Raw genomic sequence first — 25,185 nt, 5'->3', positions numbered from 1 at the left:
GTGTAGAGCGACTGGGGCCGGTGCCAGCAGCAGGTGCAAGTGGGGCTGGCGCCGTCAGTGGGTGCGAGCACTGGCTGCTGCCCTGATCGCCCCTCAGGAGCAGGGGGAGGTGGAGAAGCCCTCAGGGGTGATCGGGGCCGGCAGCCACAGCTCGCACCAGCTGATGGCACTGAGCAATCAGGACCAGCGCGGGGTACTGGCAGCCAATGCGGGTGGCAGCTCTGGCACCGGCTGTGGGTGCAAGTGCTGGGCGGGACTGCGGCGCATGGGAGCAAAGAGTTTTCAGTAACCACCAGAGGCTCGCCCCAATGACAGTGACCAGCGTCCTGCCTTGGTTGGTGCCCCCACTCACCTGATCCACCATCCCGCTGTGGCTGACACCCGCCATGTTCCATGCTCTGCTGCCTGCTGTCGACGCCTGCCATGTTCTGCGCGCACCCCCTGGTGGTCTGAGCACATCATAGCGACCGGTTGTTCAGTTGCTTGGTTATTCAGTTGTTCTGCCATTTGGTCTCTTTGCATATTAACCTTTTATTATATAGGGTATAGACATTTATTATATGTTTTTAGTTATAAATGTAGACTTTTAAAACAATATAAACATTCTTGTTCCAAGATTAATATATACAATTTAATAGATTGTGCAGGTAATTCATTTTTTTGTCTTCTTCTTATTATTTGGTTTTCTCCCCCTCCTTCTCAAATCTCAATTATAATAAAATTATACTAAAGGAATAAAACATCCTTTATACTCCTAGAGAAGTGATGGCTGTTAAAAAAAACACACACAAAAAAAAACACACAACTGGTTTATTGTAACTATAGAGTTTAATGGATCTATGTTAGTACATAATTTGACTAATTAACTAATGTGACATTTTTTAGAGTTTCAACAACAGCAAATACTTTGAATGGTTTACTCTTCGCTCTAAAATATACTACACAATGCTCTGGTTTCTCTTCAGACCACATAAATCTTTCACCTTTACTAAAATATACTACACAGTAGTTGATATCATGGAGGGACACTTGGGCGATGGCCAATTCTTTTTCACTTAAGGACTGACCTTAGCCTCCACAAGGGAAATTTTTGGCTAATTAAATGAATAAGCTTTAGGTCTTGTTCTGCCCTCTTACAAAAACACATGCCTATGAATTTATGAGGCCACTGGTTTTCCTTTCAAGGCCTTACCCAGTTTTTTGGGGGGTTCATCAGGGATTTCCCTATCCCAGTTACACGGAGAAGCAGAATACAGGAGGATGGGCAAGCTGTTTTTTGAAATGCTGGCCCTGGGAGTCCCGTTGACTTTGTCACTGCTTGGTTGACCAAGGGACCCTAACTTCTCAGGAACCCTAACTTCTCTTCTGTAGTAAAGCTCAAACTTGTTATTGTTTAAAACCGATTTTTAATTTTAAGTATATATTAGGTCAGAATATTCATGTAACCTCATTAGGAAATGTTTTTTAATTAGATATGAGACCTAGAATCTGATGATGATGTTTAAGAAGATATTTATAAGCTCTTCTATCCTGTGGGAACCACTACCAGGCAGCCTAGAAGATCCCATCCAGCATCAAAGAGATCATCGATTAGAGTTCTCAAACCTTGGGTTTGAGTCTCCAGATAAAACAAGTTTGTTGACATGAATATGTGAGTGATAACAATCTCACTCACGCTAGTTTTGGACTCTCCTCCAAGAAAGAGGACTTCATTTAGAACAATATTTTGGAAAAGCTGAAATCTCAACAGGCTTTTTTTGGCAAATTGTTTCATATTTCCATGCCACTGAGACTGTGAACATAATGCCATGAGAAACCCATTTGTAAGTGGGCATTTTTCTTTCTAATTACAGCCGCTTGGAGGAAAGATCCAGATCTGAAGTGGAAGTCTTCTCATAGCTCTCTGGTGCCCAAAATAGAAGGTCTTTTTGTATCAGGGTCAAAAATATAGTCAGATCAGCATTTTAGGGTCTTTTTACCCCTAAGCAGCTGCTGACACGGAACACATGTTCCCGGGATTGTTATGTCTCTGTCTGTGTTGTTTCAGGCAAGAGTTTGGCTCAGATCAATGTCCAGATCTGACAAGGGAAGTGTACCTCCAGGACATCCACTGTGTGGGCTCACTCTGTAAACTCTACTTTAGGGAGCTGCCCAACCCCCTCCTGACGTATGAGCTCTATGAGAAATTCACGGTAAGTGTTTGGATTTCCATTATGGTTACTGGGTGGGATGCATGAATGGGCCAAGGAGGATTTCAACACTAAAATAACAATAATAATACTCACCAGATGGATGACATTATCTTAGCATGGTGACGGACATAGCATGGTATAGTGAGGAAAGCAGGGTAGTGGGATTGTTTGCTACATTTTTTTCCTTCTTACATTTTCAGAATCAAGCGGCGGGGGGCAGGCTGGAGGGGGCTAATGGGGAGAAAAGGGAACATGTGTAATACTTTCAGCACTAAAGAATTATTTTTTAAAAAATCAATAAGCATGTCCTCTGGTGAGGATTTTTTTTTAATTGTTTTCAGAATCATGTTTGTTTGTTTTAAGAGCTGGGTTAAATGATCTCCAGGTTTATTTAACCAAGTGTATGTCATTGCTTAGGGCGGAAGCTAAGAACCAGAGAAGTGAAATGATTGGCCCAAGGTCACACAGCAGGACAGGAACCTGAAACTAGATTCTATACGCACTGCTGGTTCATTTTTATCAGGCTATTCCTCCTGTGTTTCTTTGCGGGGTTGGGGAAAGAGGTAGGCGGATAGAGAAGGGAGAGAGAACAAACAGAGGTCAAGAGAGAGGTCAGAGAAAAGCTGGGGAGAGAAAAGAATCTGAGAAGAGCAGCCCAGAGGAGTGCTGGACAGACGGGTGAGCTGAGTTGGTGAAGGATGGATGGATAAGAGCAGAACACCTAAATAGCAGCTACATGGTCACCAAATAGGGAGCCCACAGTAAAAGTAGAAAGGAGAATGAATGCTTAAAGGATGCCTATAGAGATAGCATTAAAATAGGGCTTGAATATTTGCTGCAGGGGTGGAGGTGGAGAGTTGGGTTTATCCAAGGTGGAGCCAGCAAAAGAGGGGTGAAGGAAGATGAGAGTGTATGCAAGGGAGTGATTGAAATAATTGACCATGGAATTTTGTCTGAATAAGAAAGGAAATGAGAGCATAAAACGGGTGTATAACAGTGAAAAAGTAGATCAACGAATTATTCATCCCAGTGAGGTCAAGAGACTGTTAGAGTGGAGTGGTCATAGGGGATGTTTGAAATAAAGGTTATGGAAGAGTTGCGATCATTGGAAGGAATCTCTCTCGTGGCTCTAGATGAATTTATTTTGAGCACATAAAAGGTTCTTCAACTAGAAGTGATATAGGAATAAGTAAATGCTTTTTAAAAATTGGGGTTGGGCCATTATATATAAGAATCTATAATGATAGAGGGAAACACTAATAATGGTAATTGGAAAAACTAGATATACAGTTGTATATTAAGACGATTAAAAAGAAAGATGCTCAAAAGATTAACAACCATTTATTTCAGTCATAGGATTATAGTTTTTTCTACTTTAAAAATTATGTCCACTAAAAATATATTATTATCCTATATAATAAAGAGGTAATATGCAAATTGACTGTCATGCCCTCACAAGATGGCTGCCTAGGACCAGGCCAGCAGGGGTGTTAGTGAGGGATGACCAAACGACTGAACAAGCAGGCTGCGTGGCGTGACCAGGTCGGCAGGGTGGTTAAGTGAGGGATGACCAAATGACTGAACAGCAGGCTGCGTGGGGTGACGAGGCTGGCGGGGGGGGGGGGGGGGGGGCAACGAAGCTGCGTGGGGTGACAAGGCTGTGAGGGGCAACCAGTCCAGCAGGGGGGCAGTTGGGGGCGACCAGGCCAGCAGGGGGGCAGTTGGGGGCAATTAGGCTGGCAGGGGGAGCAGTGAGGGGCGACTAGGCCAGCAGGGGGTGGGGAGGGTTTGGGGTGACCAGGCCGGCGGAGGGGCAGTTAGAGTCAACCAGGCCAGCAGAGGGGGCCAGTTGGGGGCGACCAGGCTGGCAGGGGGTGCAGTAAAGGGTGACCAGGCCAGCGGGGGGGGGGGGGGGGCACTTAGGGGCGATCAGGCCAGCACGCAGAGGCAGTAAGGGGCAATCAGGCCGGTGCGGGGGGGGCAGTTAGGGGCAACAAAGCAGGCAGGAGGTGAGCAGTTAGGAGCCAGTGGTCCAGGATTGTGAGAGGGATGTCCGAGGGGTCCCAGACTGGAGAGGGTACAGGCTGGGCTGAGGGAATTCCGCCCCCCCCATGCATGAATTTCATGCACTGGGCCTCTAGTAAATATATAAATAAATATATATGTATGTATAAATATGTGTATATATATATATATATATATATATATATATATATATATATATATATATGTTTGTTTTGTTAATCCTCACCCCAGGATATTTTTTCCACTAAGTTTTAGAGAAAGTGGAAGGGAGGTGGGGGTGGGGGGAGGAGGGGAACCTCAGGAAGAAGCACAGCACTGTTGTTGACACCTAAAATTTTCAATTTGTTAAATTATTTGCCAATTTGAATCAACGAAAAATGTATCTTATTGTTGTTGTAATTAGTATGTAAGACTCTGTTGTTTGTTTTCTACATAGTTTTAACCTTTTGCACTCAGATGTCGAGTGTGACTCGACAAGGTTAGCATCGGTAGCAGCTCGAGAAAAAAGCAAGCGAGTGCAAAGGGTTAATCCTCTTATCAGTATAATAGTATCATCTTTGAATATGATAGAATATCATCATGTTAAAGAACTAAATGAATCTAACTTATTTTAACTAAATTTCATTCTATGATAGTTGAGGGTAGATAAGAATCCTGGTATAGAAATTTCAGAAATAAAGTTTCTTCTTAGCTCTTGTTTATAGGCTCAGAACAAAACCCATATTTATCTCTCCCTGCTTCTGTTCCCTGAGTTTGCTGGTCATTCTGTTCTCTCACAGCAATAGGAAAATACCAAAGCAATATTATTGTCAACAAATTTTAAGGAAATCTAATGTTATATTTAAACAGTTTATTGACTCTAAGAAATAATATAAGAATATTTTGCCCTAGCTGATTTGGCTTAGTTGATAGAGTGTCAGCCTGTGGACTGAAGAGTCTCGGGTTCGATTCCAGTCAAGGGCACATGCCCGAGTTGTGGGTTCGATCCCCAGTAGAGGGCATGCAGGAGGCAGCTGATCAATGACTCTCATCATTGATATTTCTATCTCTCTCTCCCTCTCTCTCCCTCTCTGAAATTAATAAAAATATATCTAAAAATAATAATGAGAAGAATAATCTTTTGCTGTGACAACTGACTTCTACATAGGTAGAACCTACTGAAGTTAATTATGCTGAAGAATTTATCATATAATAGCTTTGATCACAGTAATGAATTATAATATAAGCAAACCTTCTTCAGAGATATGGAAATAGCTCTATGACATTGTCACACATTCTTATAATGATACTAGAGGCCTGGTTCAGGAAATTCGTGCACTCGGGTGGGGGGGGGGGGAGGGCGTCCCTCAGCCTGGCCTGCACCCTCTCACAGTCCGGGAGCCCTCAGGGGATGTCTGACTGACAGCTTAGGCCTGCATCGGCCAGACATCCTTAGCACTGCTGCAGAGGCAGGAGAGGCTCCTGCCACCGCCGCTGTGCTCGCCAGCCGTGAGCCCGGCTTCTGGCTGAGCAGCGCTCCCGCTGAGGGAGCACACTAACCACTAGGGGGCAGCTTCTGCATTGAGCGTCTGCCCCCTGGTGGTCAGTGTGCATCATAGCGACCGGTCATTCCACTGTTCAGTTGATTTGCATATTAGTCTTTTATTATATAGGATATTTAAACCCACTTGCACAGCTAAAGTAGAATGATATCTCAATGGGATAACAGAATTAGAAAAAAATATTAATGGAAAATAAGAATGATAATAGCTTTCATTTATTGAGTGCTTACTATATGATAAACTTGTTACAAATATTACTTCATTTAATCCTCACAAATAACTCCATGAAGTAGATTTTATTGTCTCTTTTGTGATAAGTTTATGAGAAACTCTTGCCTGGGGTTGTATAGCTAGTAAATAGAAAGATTTAACATCTGTCTCAGAACTAACACATTATTTCAAAATAGAATTAAAAGCTCTTAAATATGCTCAGGTATTAAGTAACTTAATCTATATAATAAAAGCCTAAGCGACCGTTATGGTGGAATGACCAGAATGACCAATCGCTATGATGCGCACTGATCACCAAGGGCAGACGCTCAATGCAGGAGCAGCCCCCTGGGGGTCAGTGTGCTACCACAGGGGGAGCGCCCCTCAGCCAGAAGCCAGGTTCACGGCTGACGAGCCCAGTGATGGTGGCAGGACCTTCTCCCTCCTCTATGGCAGCGCTAAGGAGCAGCAAGCCAAGCAGTAAGGAGCCTGCCACTAAGGAGCAGCCAGCTGAGCGGTAAGGAGCGAGGGATCCTGGATTACGAGAGGGATGTCCGAGTGCTGGCTTATAATGATACTGGACAGGCAGACATCCCCCAAAGGGTCCCGGACTGCAAAAGAGTGCAGGCTGGGCTGAGGGACAAGCCCCCCCCCCCCCCCGAGTGTGCACGAATTTCTTGCACTGGGCCTCTAGTATAAAATAAAGAAAGCATGCTAAACTAATCAAGGAACAATACAATAGTGTTAGAAAAATTAGACAACTATGGTGAGACTGGCTTTTTTATAGTTTCCTATTGGAAGTGTAAACTGTCTGGGCATCCAGAAAATAATTTTAAATTACTGTCAAGAAGTCCTAAAATGCTCATATTTTTAATACAATAACTCTATTTCTAGGACTTCATTCTAAGGTAATAATCAGATGTGCAACATAATGATTTACAGCTATTTTATTGCAATATTACGTAAAATATCAAAATTATTGGGAGTATCTATGTGTCTAACAATGAAATGGGTTAAATAAATGACAATAAATCTATTGTTTTCAATTCTGTGTATCTGTGAAAAGTCACATTTATGAAGCGGATTTGATGGCCACAATACAAAGTTAAATGGAAAAAAGTAGTATATGCAACTAAATAGGAAATGATGCCAGTGTTCCTATTTGGTGCTGGGAAGCATGGGCAGATTGTTTCTTTTATGCTTCACACATAAACAAGTTAATAGTTTTTATATCTGGGTGGCAGGATAGGAGGTGACTTTTCCCCTTCATATTATATATTTTAATTTTGAGTACATGCGTTAGTTTCATGTCGCTACTGTAACAAATTACCGCAAACAGAAATGTGGCTTCAACAACAGAAATTTTGCCTCACACACTTTGAGAGTCCAGAGTCTGAGATCTGTTTCATTAGGCTGAGATCCAGGGGTCAGCAGGGCTGTGCTTCCTCCAGAGGCTCTAGGGGAAAATCCGTTTCCTGTCTCTTCCAGCCTCTGGTGGCTGCTGGTATCCCTTGGCTTGTGGCTGCATCACTTCTATCTCTGCCTCCATGATCACATTGCCTTTTCCGCTTCTGTCTGTGTCAAATCTTCCCCTTCCTTTCTCTATTAAAGATACCTGTGACTACGTTTAGTTAAATTCAGCAATGCTACTGTTCCCCACAATGGAGGTATGGTCCTCAGATAGTACTGTACTGGAAGTGTGGCCCAAAGGTGGCTGTTCGACATTTTCTTTCTTCCTCTTTTTTTTTTTTTAAATTTATTTTTTTATTAAATCTTTATTGTTCAGATTATTACAATTGTTCCTCTTCCCCCGCTCCCCCCCATTGCTCCTCTCCACCGGTTCCCACCCCACCCCCTGCCCTTACCACCCCCCCCCCAGTGTCCTCATCCATAGGTGTATGATTTTTGTCCAGTTTCTTCCTGCACCCTCACACCCCTTTCCCCCAAGGATTGTCAGTCCACTCCCTTTCTATGCCCCTGATTCTATTATATTCACCAGATTATTCTGTTTATCAGATTTTTTATTCACTTGATTTTTAGATTCACTTGTTGATAGGTATGTATTTGTTGTTCATAATTTTTATCTTTACCTTTTTCTTCTTCTTCCTCTTCTTAAAGAATACCTTTCAGCATTTCATATAATACTGGCTTGGCGGTGATGAACTCCTTTAGCTTTTTCTTATCTGTGAAGCTCTTTATCTGACCTTCAATTCTGAATGATAGCTTTGCTGGGTAGAGTAATCTTGGTTGTAGGTTCTTGCTATTCATCACTTTGAATATTTCTTACCACTCCTGTCTGGCCTGCATAGTTTCTGTTGAGAAATCAGCTGACAATCGTATGGGTGCTCCCTTGTAGGTAACTAACTGTTTTTCTCTTGCTGCTTTTAATATTCTCTCTTTGTTTTTTTGCTCTTGGCATTTTAATTATGATGTGTCTTGGTGTGATCCTCTTTTGATTCCTTTTGTTTGAGGTTCTCTGCGCTTCCTGGACTTGTAAGTCTATTTCTTTCACCAGGTGAGGGAAGTTTTCTGTTATTATTTCTTCAAATAGGTTTTCAATATCTTGCTCTCTCTCTTCTTCTGGCACCCCCATAATTTGGATGTTGGTACATTTGAAGTTGTCCCAGAGGATCCTTACACTATCTTCATATTTTTGGATCCTTTTTTCATTTTGCTTTTCTGGCTGGGTGTTTTTTGCTTCTTTGTATTTCAAATCTTTGACTTGATTATTGTGATCCTCTAGTCTGCTGTTGGATCTCTGTATATTATTTTTTATTTCAGTCAGTGTATGCTTAATTTCTAGGTCCTTTTTCATAGTCTTGAGGATCTCACTAAATTTATTGGCCTTTTCTAGAAAATTCTTGAAAAACCTTATAACCGTGGTTTTGAACTCTATATCCCGTAGTTTGCTTTCTTCCATTTCTTTCATTTGGGACCTGTTTTTTTGTCTCCGCATTTTGGCTGCTTCCCTGAGTTGATAGAGTGGCTTTGTGTGCTAGGTGTCCTATAGGGCCCAGTGGCTCAGCCCCTCCAGTTACCTGAGGTGGACAATCTTGGTGCACCCCTTTGTGGGCTGTGTGCACAGTTTTGTTGTAGTTAAGCCTTGATTGTTGATGGTATCACTGGGAGGAATTGACCTCCAGGCCAATTGGCTGTTAGGATCAGCTGTGTCTACGATGGGAGAACTTCTGTGCTGGAGACACCCTTATGAGGCAAGACTTGCTTCAGGGGGGCTTTGGTGCTCACTGAGTCTGCCCCCTGAGTGTGTCCCTTATGGATCTGAGGAGTTGTAATCTGGATGGTCCCACTCTGACCCCTGGGTACACTGACTCTTGGATCTCCAAGGAGGTGCTAATTTAGCCTCTGCCTGAGGCCACCCAGCAGGAGCTATGGAGAGATCTGCAGATTCCTCTTCTTTGTTTGGGTTTTGGAGGTGCCCAGATAAGGCCCAGCTTTGAAGCAATGCAAGCTGCTGAGGGGCCTTGGGCCTTCTTTTGGATGCTCTGGGTCTCTCTGACTCAGCTGCAGTTTGTTAGGTACGTTTAGATTTCAAAGGACCAGGCCATTCATATGCAAAAGCCTCTGTGCACAGCTTGGATGGGGCGGAGTCTCAGGGCAGAGCAAACAGCAATGGCTTCCCATCAGCCCTGCCCTAAGAGGCCCCTGGGTCTCAGTGTCCCTTGGTAATCACTGCAAGCACCTCTGAGAGAAAGCCGCCCTCGCATTCCGCCTGCTGCCAGACAGTCCAGTTTCTCCCCGTATGAGTCTGGGTCCCCAGAGTCTCACCCGGAACTGGAGTTCAGAGCAGTCGGGAGCCTATGTCTCACTGCGGATTGAAAAAGCCAGCCACGTCCTTAGTTGCCAGCCCTTTCCTCGTGCGCACCTCTGTACCTCTGCACTTTACTTCCGCAGCTCCTCTGAGTCTCAGTGTGCTTTTCTCTTCTCTTCTAGTTGTAGAATTTCCACTCAGCCAGCCTTCCTGTGGTTCTGGATGATGTCCGTTTTGTCTTTTAGTTGTAGTTTTGAAGTGGTTGTGTGAGGCAGCAAGTTCAGGTGTTTACCTATGCCGCCATCTTGGTTTCTCCTTCTCTTTTTTTCAAAATTATTTATTAATTTTAGAGAGAGAAAGAGAGAGAAACATTGTTGTTCCACCTATTTATATATCCACTGGTTGATTCTGGTTGTTTTTTTTTTTTTAAGAGAGAGAGGAAGGGAGAAGGATAGAGAGATAGAAACATTGATGAGAGAGAAAGTCATTGATTGGCTGCCTTCTGCATGGCCCCCACTGGGTATCAAGCCTGCAACCCAGGCATGTTCCCTGACTGGGAATTGAACTGGCGACCTCTTGGTTCCTGGGTCGACGCTCAACCGCTGAGCCACACCAGCCAGGCCATTGGTTGATTCTTGTATCTGCCCTCACCAGGGATGAAACCCACAACCTTGGCGTATTGGGATGACATTCTAACCAAGTGAGTTACCTGGCCAGGACCTGTTTGGCATTTTCAAATGCAAAGCAAAACGTGGACTCGTTCACCTACTTATTTCATTCACCAAATGTACTATGTGCACCATGAATGACAGGCACAGTTCTAGGTGCTGGGGATTTCAGCAAGACAGATAAGATCCTTTGTCTTGTGAAACTTACATTTTAATGAAGGAGATAGATGATAAACAAATTTAAAGCATATTTCTATAAGTGTTGCCGGTTCAAGATCCATGTACCCAGTGTTGCAAAAGGCCAATATTCAAATTGTCAGTTGGGAATAAGGAAAGGTTTATTGATCAAGAAGGCACCATATGCTCAGGAAGATTGGGGGAGGGCGCGGGAGTGGGGGGAGGCCTTAGAGCTTCCTTAAGTCCACCTTAAAAGAGCTCAGAATTCAGACTTCTTTTATGTCTAGGGAAGAGAGAATGAGCAGGGCTAGAGGTGTGTGATGACTAACTGCAGAATTCTAGGCACCAACAGAAGATAGTGATGGGGGGAATCTCTAAATCTCTTTGTGCTCCCCACATTTGAGTCCAGTCTTGAGGCTCCTGCAAATATTGCCCAAAATCTCAAGCCTTAAGCAGAATTCCTCCAAATTTAGCATAGCTCCCCACAACCCCCTCCCATTGTAATCACGATGAACAGAATATTGTATGCCCTTCCTTTATATATATATATATATATCCTATATAATAAAAAGCTAATATGCAAATTGTCCCCTCGACCAGGAGTTTGACCAGCAGGCAAGCCGGCCAACCGCCCATGTCCCCTCCCCCTGGCCAGGCTGGCCAGACCCCACCCATGCACGAATTCATGCACCTGGCTTCTAGTATGTGTGTATACACACACACACACACACACACACACACACACACACACACACATACACTGAGTAGCCAGATTATTATGCGTTCAGAGATCATAATAATCTGGCCACTCAGTGTTTTGCAGCAACTGGCCTGTTCCGGGAGAGAAACCGGGATCTAGAGAGTTTCTGAATAGGATTGGGGTGTGATGGGCAGAGGCTGTGACTAATGAAATAAACGCCAATCCCAAATGGGACCTCCAGGCTTCAGGGAGTGAGCCCGCCCTGCCTCTTAGAGAACAAAGATGACTAACAGCTTCCTAAAATATTAAAGGAACTTTCCATGTGGTCTGTTAAATTCATCTACACCTTTAGTCTCCAGATACATTTTTAGAAAGGGTGTGTGTGTGAGTGAGTGTGTGTGTGTGAGTGAGTGTGTGTGTGTGTGTGAGTGTGTGTGTGTGAGTGTGTGTGTGAGTGAGTGTGTGTGTGAGTGAGTGAGTGTGTGTATGTGAGTGTGTGTGTGTGAGTGAGTGTGAGTGTGTGTGTGATGTGTGTGTGTGAGTGTGTGTGTGTGTGAGTGTGTGTGTGAGTGTGTGAGTGTGTGTGAGTGTGTGAGTGTGTGTGTGTGTGTGAGAGTGTGTGTGTGAGTGAGTGTGTGAGTGTGTGTGTGTGTGTGAGTGAGTGTGTGAGTGTGTGTGTGTGTGTGTGAGTGAGTGTGTGTGAGTGTGTGTGTGTGTGTGTGTGTGCAGGCTTTGCAGGGACAGGAAGAGAGGCCTCCCACGCCTCCCCCTTTGCAGGATGGAAGGTGGGAGGGTCCGCACAGCATTCGTGCCCCTCCCCTCCCTGGAGCTTCTCCCTCTTTGCTCCCTTAATGAGGCTTTCCCTTGGCAGCCAGGGTCCTGCCCACAAATTTGTTTTCTAAATGACCACTCCAGGGAGGAGAGCAAAGGCGTCTGGGTGCTTCTTCCTGACCCCCTTCTGGTCCTCACCCTCTACATCCTGCATGTCTCACCAAGTGAGGACGGAGGCAGAGCTCATGCTTTGGGGGCTCTATTCTCAGGCTTGCAAACCCACAGAAGCTTGGGACACCTGTGATTGGGACCCTCCCAACCCCACCTTTCTCCCCACTTCCAGTTAGGAAACAAAATATCAAGTTTTCCCATGTAGAGACTTTTGATTGCCTTTAAAAACAGTAAGCGGCTGTATATGTATTTTACTTCAATTAAATAAAAAAGGCAGAAAACAAAAACCTTACTAGGTAAAGCCCTGGCATGGAGGGCAATGGCGTGTAGTCAGTCATTCAACAAGTCTGGAGGGAAGGCCTATGTGCCAGGCACGGGACTCATCACTTCCCGGCACTTACAGAGCTTACGTCTAGCAAGGGAGACAGACAACACACAGTAAACCTAACAAATAAGCACACTGTATAGCATATGTAAAGGTGGTGAATGCTGTGAGAAAAAATGGAGACAAGTGAGGGCAGTTGGGGGGGGGCCGGCTGGGGCGGTGTCCTGGAGTTCTCCTTGGATAGAACATAACAGACCCAGCGAGTGTGGCCTTGCTGGGGCCTGGCAAACAGAAGGTGCCCCGTGAAGTTAATTTCCTTCCACTTTTCTGTGCCTGAAAATTCTCATACCTGCGAGTTTGAACTTCACCCTTTATACACAGCAAGCAAATGACAGCTACAGGCTGAATAGAGGTGAACAATATACCGTATTTTCCGGCGTATAAGACGACTGGGCGTATAGAAGATTTTCCTGGGTTAAAAAGTCATCTTATACGCCGGAAAATATGGTAAGAAAACTACACTACAGTTAGGATCTTATTTTGGTGGTATTGCAGGAGGCAGCACTTACCAAATTAAAGAATATATATTATGGCCTGGCTGGTTTGGCTCAGTGGATAGAGCATTGGCCAGTGGACCGAAGAGTCCCGGGTTCAATTCCAGTCAAGGGCACATGCCTCGGTTGCAGGCTTCTCCCCAGCCCGGGCCTTGATCAGGGCGCCTGCAGGAGGCAACCAATCAATGTGTTTCTCTCACATCGATATTCTTCTCTGTCTTTCCCTCTCTCTTCCACTCTCTCTGAAAATCAATGGAAAAATATCCTCAAAAAAGAAAAATATCCTCAGGTGAGGATTAAAAAACAAACAACAACAAAAAAACTACTCGATTTAATAAATGAATTCAACAAAGTTTAAGAAAAAAGATATATATTATACTAGAGGCCTGGTGCATGAAATTTGTACATGGGGGAGGGGGAGGGTCCCCTCAGCCCAGCCTGCACCCTCTCCAATCCGGGACCCCTTGGGGGATGTCTGACTGCTGGTTTAGGCCCGATCCCGGAGAATGGGCCTAAACCAGCAGTCAGACATCCCTCTCACAATTCTAGACTGCTGGCTCCTAATTGCTCACCTGCTTGCCTGTCTGGTTGCCCCTAATTTCCACCCACTGCTGGCCAGGTCACCCCCAACTGCCCCCCCACCAGCCTAGTTGCCCCTCACTGCCCCCCCCGCCAGCCTAATCACCCCCAATTCCCCGCCTCCGCCCCTAACTGCCCCCCACCGCAGGCCTGGTCACCCCTCACAGATCCCACGCCAGCCTGGTCACCCCACGCAGCTTGCTGTTCAGTTGTTTGGTCGTCCCTCACTAACCCCCCTGCCAACCTGATCATATGCAGCCATTTTGTGATGGTGTGAGGGTTAATTTGCATATTACCTCTTTATTGTATAGGATTCTTTTCATTATATAAGGGTGGGCAAAAGTAGGTTTACAGTTATGAGTATACAGAACGCAGTTTAATCGTGTATTATTATCTATTCTTGTATTATATACTTTTCCATACAAACAACTGTAAACCTACTTTTGCCTACCCTGTATATGAATATAAAGCAAGTTTCCAGCACTGGGAGGTAATACAAGGCATAAGTCCCATATGCCTAACAACGGATTCAGGCTGAAAAGGATTGACATGAGCTCAGGAACTCCTTTTAAATATATTTTTATTGATTTCAGAGAGGAAGGGAGAGGGGAGAGAGATAGAAACATCAATAATGAGAGAGAATCATTGATTGGCTGCCTCTTACACGCCCCCCACCGGGGATCAAGCCCGCAACCCGGGCATGTGCCCTTGACTGGAATTGACTGGGATCCTTCAGTCTGCAGGCCGATGCTCTGTCCACTGAGCCAAACCAGCTAGGGCAGGAACTTTTTTTTTTTTTTTCTTTATTGATTAAGGTATGACATATTTGTCCTCATACCCCCATTCCCATCCCACACCCCTCCCCACACATGCCCCCACCCCCCTGTTGTCCTTAACCGCTGGTTAGGCTCATATGCTTGCACACAAGTCCTTTGGTTGATCTCTCCCCTTTACCCCCACCCTACCCTACCCTCCCTCTGAGGCCCGACAGTCCGATCCATGCCTCCTTGTTTCTGGGTCTGTTCTTGTTCATCCGTCTATGTTGTTCATTATTTCCCCTAGATGAGTGAGATCATGTGCTATTAGAAATACACTTATAAGAACCGAAAATGAGACAGGCAATAATGGTTATGGTGACAGGCAAATGAATCAGTCTGTAGTGAGTTTCTTTCTGGGCCAACAGTTCTTTTGAGTCCCAATTTCAATGTCCAACAGTTCCTTTTAAAGTGTACCTTGGTCTGGGTGGGGTTACATGCGTATGAAAGAACTCATGGTGCTGTAGCTCCAGACTTGTACATTTTTATAGAGGTAAGTTATACCTCAGAATAAAAAGAAAGATGTGGTTGCTGTTGACCTTGAACTTAGGTTCTGCTCCCATGCTGGCAGTTCTTCAGAACTCAGCCTTGTACTGGGAGGAGGCCCTTCAGCCTGGGCACAGGCAGGGCAGGTTCTCGGGGCAGGGATGCAGGGGAATCTGCCCAGGGACACCTGCATCGTGAGGAGCCTGAGATCACACTGCCTTTACTGACGTCCCTGCCTTAAGGGCCCTGGGCTGGAGGCGGGCGGGGGAGGGGTACAGCATACCCACACAGGAAACAACAGAGTAAGTCCTGGCAAGGCCGCTGGGTCTCAGGGGCAAAGTTCTTATCTGGCTGAGAAGGCACATCTTCCCTGCTTCCCAGCATCCACAACAGGCAGCTGCTGCGTAGTAGCAAGGTCATGGGATAGTCTCAGGCTGGATGGGAAGTGGCTGTTTGCACCCAAGAGGACAGCTGGCTGAGTAAACATGGAGCCACCCGTCATCTCCGTCTCACCCTGTCTCCCTCTGTCTCCCAGAGATTCTTTATCTCTCCCAGAGACTCTGTGGCTCTTTCTGCCACACAGAAAGGGTCTACACCTTCTTTAGCCGATACCTAACACCCATGTGAGGGTGCACGGAAGGATCCACAGGTCTCCGTGGGTGCAATGTTAGACACTTCACATCATGAACCCTCGGAGATTTCAGTTGTTTGTTTTTACTAGAAAAGCATTCCCTTGGAAGGATGAGCTCTAGGCACGGTCGGAAGGCTGCAGCACCAAAAGCCTAAATAAAACCGGCAGGCGCATGGGGCGTGGCCACCCTCTCGGGCACTCACTGGTGCTTCATGTTCTTCTCTGCAGGAGGCCGTGTCCCGTCGCCCAGAAGAAGGCCAGCTGGCCCGAATCCAAAATGTTGTCCAGCAGCTTCCCCCGTCCCATTATAGGTAAGAATCCTTGATGAAAGAAAGTCACAGCCCGTCCGTGTGGTGTAATACCACAGACGCATAAAAGGGAACAGATTCAGTGGACAGTGGCTTTCCTGGGGCTTTTCGAGTGGGGGAACAGGTCACTTTTCTCAGAGTGAGTTGGTGTCTGACTGGGAGCACGGATGGGGAGGGGCAGCCTATGTCCCAGGTACTTACAGGATACCCCTCAGAGTCCCACCCGGATTCTGATCACTCGAGGATATCCTCCCAGTGATATCCTAGGTTCTTACCCAGATTCATAGAGGAACCAAGTCTATGGAAACCGAGATGGTTTTAAAACAGGCTCTGACATTTGGCTGACCGATCTCTCTATCTGAGCATCAGCACCATCCCTGACATCACCCCATCCTTTCATTTCATTCTCACAAGTTAGCCCCTAATCTTACCGTCTTCCCCAGTGTTCCCCAAGCCTGCCCATCTGTTACACAAGACCAGATTTTGATGTGTTATAAGAAAGAACTTTCTGGCAATAATAGATGTTTTTCTTCCAAGACCGCTCCCCTTCCCCGCCCTGGGCCAACATGCCGAGAGCCGAGAAAATTACTTCCATCAATCTTGATACTTGCCTGCTATTCCTTCAAAAGTCATGAGATAGAAATATTTATTTAGTCTCTCAAATCCAAACTTGGAATTACCTCCAGGCTTCACACAGGCCCTAGAGTTTCTTACTTTGTAAAAATAAATAAAGTGAACCATTACAGGACCCTGGAATACCTGATTCGACACCTGGCTCACATCGCCTCCTTCAGCAGCAAGACCAACATGCACGCCAGGAACCTGGCCCTGGTGTGGGCGCCAAACCTCCTCAGGTAACCACCGCACCCTCGCCTTCTTCCCACCGCAGTGGGCTCAAAGCAGCCCATGGATCAAAATAAAGACTGAATTCTTCGAAATTGAAGCCCCTTGAAGACAAACCTGTAGCTAAGTGGTATTTTGTAGCACAGGTGGATTAAAGGTGATTTTAAAAGCCTAGGTTCTTTGCCTGCTAACCTGGAAAGTCTGGATTCCAAAGGCATTTTTTTTGGCTACCACCAGAATGTGACTAAAGTTATGGGTCTGTATGTTATAATTTCTTAAAAAGACCTGTCTTGTCTCTGTGGCTCATTGGCTTTTGTTGGTTGTGGTGGGGTCACAGCTGGCTATAACCTGAATCAACTGCTTGATATGACTTCATAAATGATGAGCTGCCCCACAGAACAATTGGGTGGGGGGTGGAAGGAGATCTGATTTTTTTTTAAAAAAGCAATTCCTGTATATTCGCTAAAATAGTGTTATAGTCTTGCAATGTCTATAATTCCTGGTAATTGTTTTAAATTTGTTCAGTCTGTTGGGCTTCACAGCCTTTGGACAGTCCCTTTAATTGGTCCTCGTAGTTAAAATATCATACAGATTAACAAACGGTATACATTGAAGACATGGGGCTTGTACAAAAGGCTGGCTGGCTCCCCGTTACCGCTCTAGGGCTGACTCACCGAGCTGAATGTGTCTCTTCCTTGATTTAGGTCCAAAGAAATCGAAGCCACTGGTTGCAATGGAGATGCAGCCTTCCTCGCTGTCCGGGTCCAGCAGGTGGTGATTGAGTTCATATTGAATCATGTGGATCAAATCTTTAACAATGGTGCACCTGGGTCTCTGGAGAACGAAGGTACCGGCTCCTCCTGGCATACACCCCACCGCCCCATCCTCCTTCCTTGCCTTAGTCACAGGGCCCAAGAATAAGTCAGGGTGGCCTCGGCCTCAGCTCTGAGTGTTGGCACTGTGTATGTGCTGATTACTGTGTGTGTGTCAGTGTCTTGGGATCGTGCATGTATACATCTGTGTGTGTGCAGCAAAGATGTGGTATGTTTGCAGGTGGCTGTAGCAGGTTCTGATCAGCTGCATATTTGGACTGTCCTGTGCGTGTGGCATGGTAAACTGTAATAACCTTCTCTTGGTTTTGGTGAGATCTTAAACTGTTTATTATCTAGAGGCACTGGCAGCTTCCCCCTCTTTAACTATTAGATCTCATCTTTACTTTCAGTGTGATATATTTCAGAAGACCCTATGCCTTCATCTTGAAATCTTATGTGAATTAGTTAAGAGGCAGCATGTTCAGACTCACATGCATATTCAGAATGCATTTACTTCTCAAGCATTTCTTGAGTGCTTACGTTGTTCTGCCCTCTACCAGGTACTCTGCATACAAAAATTAGTGTGTGTTTGTAGGCACATGTATGCAGAGACTAGTTAGCATACACTGTAGCCATATTGATTAGAAAGATACAGCTATTTCAGGTTGGGCGTTATGAGATGCAAAATATTATATTTCAGTCCTATCACTCTTATAATGGCACAGTGAACCCTGGGAATGAATTGGGTAATGTTGCTTGAACTCATGTGAGCCCAATTTGTAAAAAAAAAATAAAATAAAACAAACACAAACAGAAATCCAGTTGACCAAGAAGCCTGGGAGAAGATGGCGATGGAGTAGGTGGAAGTTATACTCACCGCCTCCCAGGCCCAAACTGGAATTACAACTAAACTATAGAACAATCAACCTGAATAACTAGCTGAACAGAAGTCTTGTAACCAAGGATTTACAGAAGAAGCCACATAGACATTGGTAGGAAGGGCAGCGACACAAAAAGGGCTTTCCCCACACATATGTGCAGTGGCTGAGAGTCTGAAGGGATATCTCACCTGCAAACATTCCTCCTGAGACTTAACCCCAACCTGGGCTCCTCAGCCCAGAGCAACAGAGCTGGGAAGAGGTGTCTACATAACATCTGGCTGTAAAAATCAGTGGGGATTCGGTCCACCTGGGAGAGATGGAAGTCCGCTAGATACCTAGGTGCCCAGCTCACAAAATCTTATTTGCAGCTATTCATTCAGGGCTCTAGCAGAGGGAGGACAGCTCAGAGTGGGCTAGAGTCTTTTGAGGACAGACTGGGTTGTATGGTTCTGGGCAGAAAGCTGAACAGACAGCCACCAGCGTCCCTTGCTGAGTCCCTCTCCTGTTCCACCCACAGACACCATCTTTCCTGAATTGAGCACTCCCCTCTAAACTGCTGATTTCTCAACTGAAATATTTCAAGCCAGCGGGATTGGCATGAAATACTCAATGTGATGAAAAGCAATGACCTACAACCAGGACTACTCTATCCAGCAAGGCTATCATTTAAAATAGAAGGCAATGCCCTAGCTGGTTTGGCTCAGTGGATAGAGCGTCGGCCTGTGGACTGAAGAGTCCCAAGTTCGATTCCAGTCAAGGGCATATGCTCAAGTTGTGGGCTCAGTCCCCAGTGTGGGACATGCAGGAGGAAGCCGATCATTGATGTTTCTATCTCTCTCTCCCTCTCCCTTCTCCAATAAAAATATATATATGTAAATAAAATAAAATAGAAGGCAAAATAAAGAGCTTCCCAGCCAAAGAAAAGCTAAACAAGTTCATTACCACCAAACCAGTATTACAAGAAATGTAAAAAAGTCTTCTTAAGAAGAAGAAAGAAAAATAGGGGGAACATAGTTAAAAAGAATAAAATGGCAATAAATGTGTACCTAGCAATAATCACTTTAAATATAAATGGCTTAAATGTTCCAATCAAAAGACATAGGGTAGCTGAATGGATAAGAAAACAAGGCACATACACATGCTGTCTACGAGAGACCCACCTCAGAATGAAAGATACACACAGACTAAAAGTAAAGGGATAGAAAAAGATATTTCACGCAAATGGAAATGAAAAAAAAAAAGAAAAAAAAGCTGGGGTAGCAATACTTATATATGACAAAATAGACTTTAAAACAAAGGCTATAGTAAGAGACAAAGGACACTACATAATGAAAAGGACCAATCCAACAATAGTATATAACCCTTGTAAATACGTATACACCCAACATAGGAGCACCTAAACATATAAAGCAAAAACAGTCATAGTAACGGATTTTAACAGTCCGTTGACATCAATGGATAGATCTTCCAGACAAAAAATCAACAAGGAAACAGCTGCCTTAAATGACACTCTAGACCAGATCGGTTGCAGGTTTAACTCCACTCTGTCAAGGTGCAGAAGGCAAACAATCGATGTGTCTTTTGCACATCAATGTTTCTCTCTCTCTCTCTCTCTCTCTCTCTCTCTCTCTCTCTCTCTCTCTCTCCCTTACTGCTTCCCTTTCACTCTCTCTATCCTCAGGAGAGGATTAACAACAACAATTGTAAAAATGGTGGTACATATTTACAATGGAATATTACTTGGTCATAAAAAAGAACAAAATCTTACCATTTGCACCAGCATAGATAGACCTACAAGGTATTATGCTCCGTGAAATAAATCAGTCAGAGAAAGACAAATACCATATGATTTCACTGATATGTGGAACCTAAAGAATAAAATAAGTGAACAAACAAAATTGAAACAGACTCATAGACAGCAAACGGGTGGTTGCCAGAGGGGTGAGGTTTGAGGAACTGGGTGAAGGAGGTGAAGGGATTAAGAAGTACAAATTGATAGTTACAAAATAGTCTCAGAGATGTAAATAAAACATGGGGAATATAGTCAATAGTATTGTGATAACTATGTATGGTGCCAGTTGGGATACTGGAAATATCTAGGGAAATACTATGTAAAGTACATATATGTTTGTAGCTACTGAGATGTACACCTGAAACCAATACAAAATAAAATTAGGGGGAAAATCTCTCTCTCTCTTTTTTTAAAAAAACCTGATAACTACCAATTTTGTGAGAGTGGTTTTCCAACAATAGTGTCCATCAATACCACCCAGAGGGCTTGTTGAAGCACAGTTTACTGGGCCTCACCCCCAGTTTCTGATTCAGCATGTCTGGAGTGCTGTTCAGAATTTGCATTTCTAACAAGTTTCTAGGTGATGCTGCTGCTAGGGGTCAGGGTCCACGCTTGGAGAGCCAATGGTGTCTGAGAACCATATTACAAATCATTTGTTAGCTGATCGAAGTGTTCTTTTCCAGTTTAGCTAGTATCTTTGAAAAAAAATCCACAGTATAATCATGAGAATAATCTATTGCAATTACCATCAAATTTTGACTCCTGATATAATTGTTCCCACCCCACCCTGTTTTCTATGTGGTTTATGACCTCTCTTTTAAAATTTGTTTTTATTGAGATAAAATCCATATACCATAAAATTCACCATTTTATCATTTTAGAGTGTAGAATTCAGTGGTTTTTACTGCTGTATTTAAAGAATTGTGTAACCATCACCACTGTCTGATTCCAGAACATTTTCATCACTCCAAAAAAATCCCATACTCATTCTGTAGTCATTCCATACTTTCTCCTCCTCCCAGATCCTAATCTACTTTCTATTTCTATGGGTTTACCTCTTCTGGACATTTCATATAAATGGAATTATATAAAACATGGTCTTTTGTGGCTGACTTCTTTCATTTATATGTTCTCAAGCTTTATATCAGTATTTCATTTCTTTTTATGGGGGAGTAATATTCTATTGTATGAATATACCAGATTTTGTTTAGCCATTCATCAGTTCATGGACATTTGGGTTGTTTCTACTTTTTTTGTTTTGTTTTTATGAGCAATGCTGCTATGAACATTCATACACAAAATTTTGCGTGAACATATGTTTTCAATTCTCTTGGTTATATATGGAGGAGCAGCTTTCATTTCTTTTAACTTTATTTTAACTCCCCCATTAGATGTATTATTTATTGTAAGCTATATAAATCCTTTGTGAAAGTCAATGAGAAGTAATATGCATTCATTCATTCATTCATCCTTTTGAGTCAACCAATAATTTATTGTGGACTTATTCTATGCCAAGAACTATTGCAAGCACTCCATGTACATCATCTCATTGACTTATCACAACAACCATCATAAAGTTATCAACTTTATTTTATACGTGAAGAGAAGCAGAAAAGGTTAGTAAGTCTCCAAAGCCACCCGGGTAGTAACTGGTGGGACAGAACATTGAATCTACCATCTGCCAGCCATGCACTTTTCTTAACTCTATGCTGCCTCTGTGAGGAGAAAATAGGAAAATAGATGAATAAACCTCTGTAGTTTATTTATTATTAATGCCTAAGGGCAATGTTCTTCCAAATAGCAAATCCATGACTGTTAGTGTTAAGGTTGTTCCTAATTCTAACCTGGAAAAGCCTGTTCTTTTTGTGACCATTGCCTTAATCATCTTTTGTCCTGCATACTGAAATCCAATTTAACATTTTTTAAATGTATATTTTTATTGATTTCAGAGAGGAAGGGAGAGGGGGAGATAAAAACATCAATGATGAAAGATAATCATTGATCAGCTGCCTCCTGCACGCCCCCACTGGAGATTGAGCCCAAAACCCGGGCATGTGCCCAGACCGGGAATCAAACCATGATCCCCTGCTCCATAGGTTGGTGCTCATCCACTGAGCCACACCAGCCAGGTCCAATTTACTCTTGACTCTTTAACTCTTTTTTTTTTAAAATATATTTTATTGATTTTTTACAGAGAGGAAGAGAGAGGGATAGAGAGTTAGAAACATCGATGAGAGAGAAACATCGATCAGCTGCCTCTTGCACACCCCCTACTGGGGATGTGCCCGCAACCAAGGTACATGCCCTTGACCAGAATTGAACCTGGGACCCTTGAGTCCGCAGGCCGACGCTCTATCCAGTGAGTCAAGCCAAAGGTTTTGGCTTGACTCTTTAACTCTTGATTGCCTTCAATACTTATTGTTCAATGAATTTAAATGTTTTTATTATGAGTTTGCATTGAGTTTGGTAAGGTAACATACTAATGTTTATATAAAATGGAATAAGTCGTATCCTCTGGAATTTTAGATTTGGAAATAGGGTTCTATTTCAAACTGGGAAGATTATAGAAGTCATAGAATCCAGTGCCTTTAATTGATAAATGAGAGCAGTGAGGCCAGAAAGATTGTGCTATAGCCAGGATTGATTAAAACATGAGTATGGCCCTGACCGGTTTGGCTCAGTGGATAGAGCGTTGGCCTGCAGACTCAAGGGTCCCAGGTTTGATTCTGGTCAAGGGCATGTACCTTGGTTTCGGGCACATCCCCAGTAGGGGGTGTGCAGGAGGCAGCTGATCGATGTTTCTCTCTCATCGATGTTTCTAACTCTCTATCCCTCTCCCTTCCTCTCTGTAAAAAATCAATAAAATATATTTTTAAAAAATAAAAACAAACATGAGTATGTATTGGGCACTTCTAGATGCTGAGGACAGTGACAGTGTCCTTACACAAACAGCAAAGTCGCTGCCCTGCACAGAGCTAAGGTCCGGTTAGGAAGACAGGTAATACATAAGTTTACAAATAAATACATTATCACTTCAAAGACCACAAATACCATGAAGATCAGACGGCAGGGCAATGGAATGGTCAGTGACTCGGGGGTGTTATTTGGGTACAGAGTGGTCATGGCCTCTAAGGCAATGATCTTTGAACTGAAACCTGAATGACTAAAGGGAGCAGTCATGTGAGGATCTGGGGACACATGTTCCAAACACAGAGACCGGGGCGTGTAAAAGCTCCGAGGGGGAAATGGGCCCATTGTGTTGCAGAACGCCGGCCAGTGCGGCTAGAGTGCTCCACCCTGTGGGACACCAGAGACCAAAGTATGGATGTTAGAAGAAACGGTTACAGTTTCCTTTTTCACTTATTTTTATTGCATACTTTGTAATTTCTATGATTGTATATGCTTTCTATTGCATATAATACTAATACAGTGGTACATACGTATAATTTACAAATATATGCATTATATATAATGGGAGTATACATTCAAAAAATGTACTGTGTATCTTTGTCGACCACTGGGTGGGTGGGCAAGGAGAAGAGGGGAACAGATGGAGGTGCTTGTAGGTCATGCGAAGAGTTTGGCTTGTTCTCGGTGCCATGGGAAGGCCTGGAGGGTTTTGAGCAGGGCGTGCAGGATCTGAGCGTTCTAGCTGCTGTGTGAAGGAGAGGCGGAAAGGCAACAAGGCTGGGAGCAGGGGGCCAGTTAAGGAGCTATGGCAGAAATCAGGTGGCAGAACATGGTGGCCGGGACAAGCATGTTAGTGGGAATGGAGGAAAGTGGCTGGATTCAGGATATGTTTCGGAGGGTGAGTTATAGGACTTGATTATAGGCTGGAGGGGGGAGAAGGGGTTGCATCAAAGAAAGGAATGAGTGAAAAAATAACTACTACAGGTTTTGGTTTATGCAACTGGGAGATCCACGGTGCCATTGACCAATTTGAAGAAGATGGGAGGGATTATTGGTCTAGAGGTGAAGAGCCGAGATCTCAAGCTCTGTTCTGAAATGTAGAGTTGGAGATGCTTGTTAAGCATCCAAGCAGAGCTGATGGGTGGGTCTTAGGATACTGGAGCCCAGAAGTAGGGGGAGAGGTAGGTGCTAAACCCAGGTCTCCTGACCCTGCTGTGTATGTTCTTCCACGGTTCCAGTTGCTCCCAGAGTGATTTAATCTTTTAAGTAAATAAATAATGAAGTAACAAAATAATAATCTAGCCGAAACCGGTTTGGCTCAGTGGATAGAGTGTCGGCCTGCGGACTGAAGGGTCCCAGGTTCGATTCCGGTCAAGGGCATGTACCTTGGTTGAGGGCACATCCCCAGTAGGGGGTGTGCAGGAGGCAGCTGATCGATGTTTCTCTCTCATTGATGTTTCTAACTCTCTATCCCTCTCTCTTCCTCTCTGTAAAAAATCAATAAAATATATTTTTTAAAAATAATAATAATAATCTAGAATCTACAAACAAATATTAAGAGTAAATTAAATGCAAATAGTTTAACCTGCTTTGGATTAAGTAGGAAAACTAAGTTAAATTCAAAACCATTAATGACAAGTCTTGCAGATCACATACTTACTTAATTGACTGAATGATGGCCATGCTCCCCTCCCCAGAACCTCCCAGGGTCACATTGTCTCCATTTTCTGCAGGCCCCTTTTTCAGTGATTTTATTTCCCTTCACCCAGAGAGGGTCATGCTCTACAAAGAGAGAGAGTACTATCAAGGTGCTTTCTAAACAAAAAGCGAGTCCTATACAAAAAAAAAAAAAAAAAATTTCTTAGTCTTGATTTGTCTAAGTTATCTTTTTTTTTCCTTAATCCTCACCTGAAGATATGTTAGAGAGAGAAGAGAGAAACATTGATGTGAGAGAGAAACATGGATCGGTTACCTCCCATACACACCCTCTCCAGGAATCAAACCCTCAACCTTTTGGTACACAGG

The 25,185-nt window shown here is 43.9% G+C and overlaps 1 protein-coding gene across 1 annotated transcript in view; it reads left to right on the top strand.

The window, feature by feature from the left end:
• The window catches only part of ARHGAP31 (Rho GTPase activating protein 31), a 106,734-nt gene that overhangs the window by 61,223 nt on the left and 20,326 nt on the right, over positions 1-25,185 (top strand). The window contains exons 3-6 of the mRNA XM_079767419.1: positions 2,048-2,192; positions 15,843-15,925; positions 16,669-16,776; positions 17,470-17,612. Of these exons, the coding sequence (XP_079623545.1) occupies positions 2,048-2,192; positions 15,843-15,925; positions 16,669-16,776; positions 17,470-17,612 (479 nt within the window). The remainder of the gene's footprint in view (positions 1-2,047; positions 2,193-15,842; positions 15,926-16,668; positions 16,777-17,469; positions 17,613-25,185) is intronic.

This window comes from Cnephaeus nilssonii, assembly GCF_951640355.1.
Source record: "Cnephaeus nilssonii genome assembly, chromosome: 3".
NCBI lineage: Eukaryota > Metazoa > Chordata > Mammalia > Chiroptera > Vespertilionidae > Cnephaeus > Cnephaeus nilssonii.
This window is presented reverse-complemented; position numbering and strand designations above follow the sequence as displayed.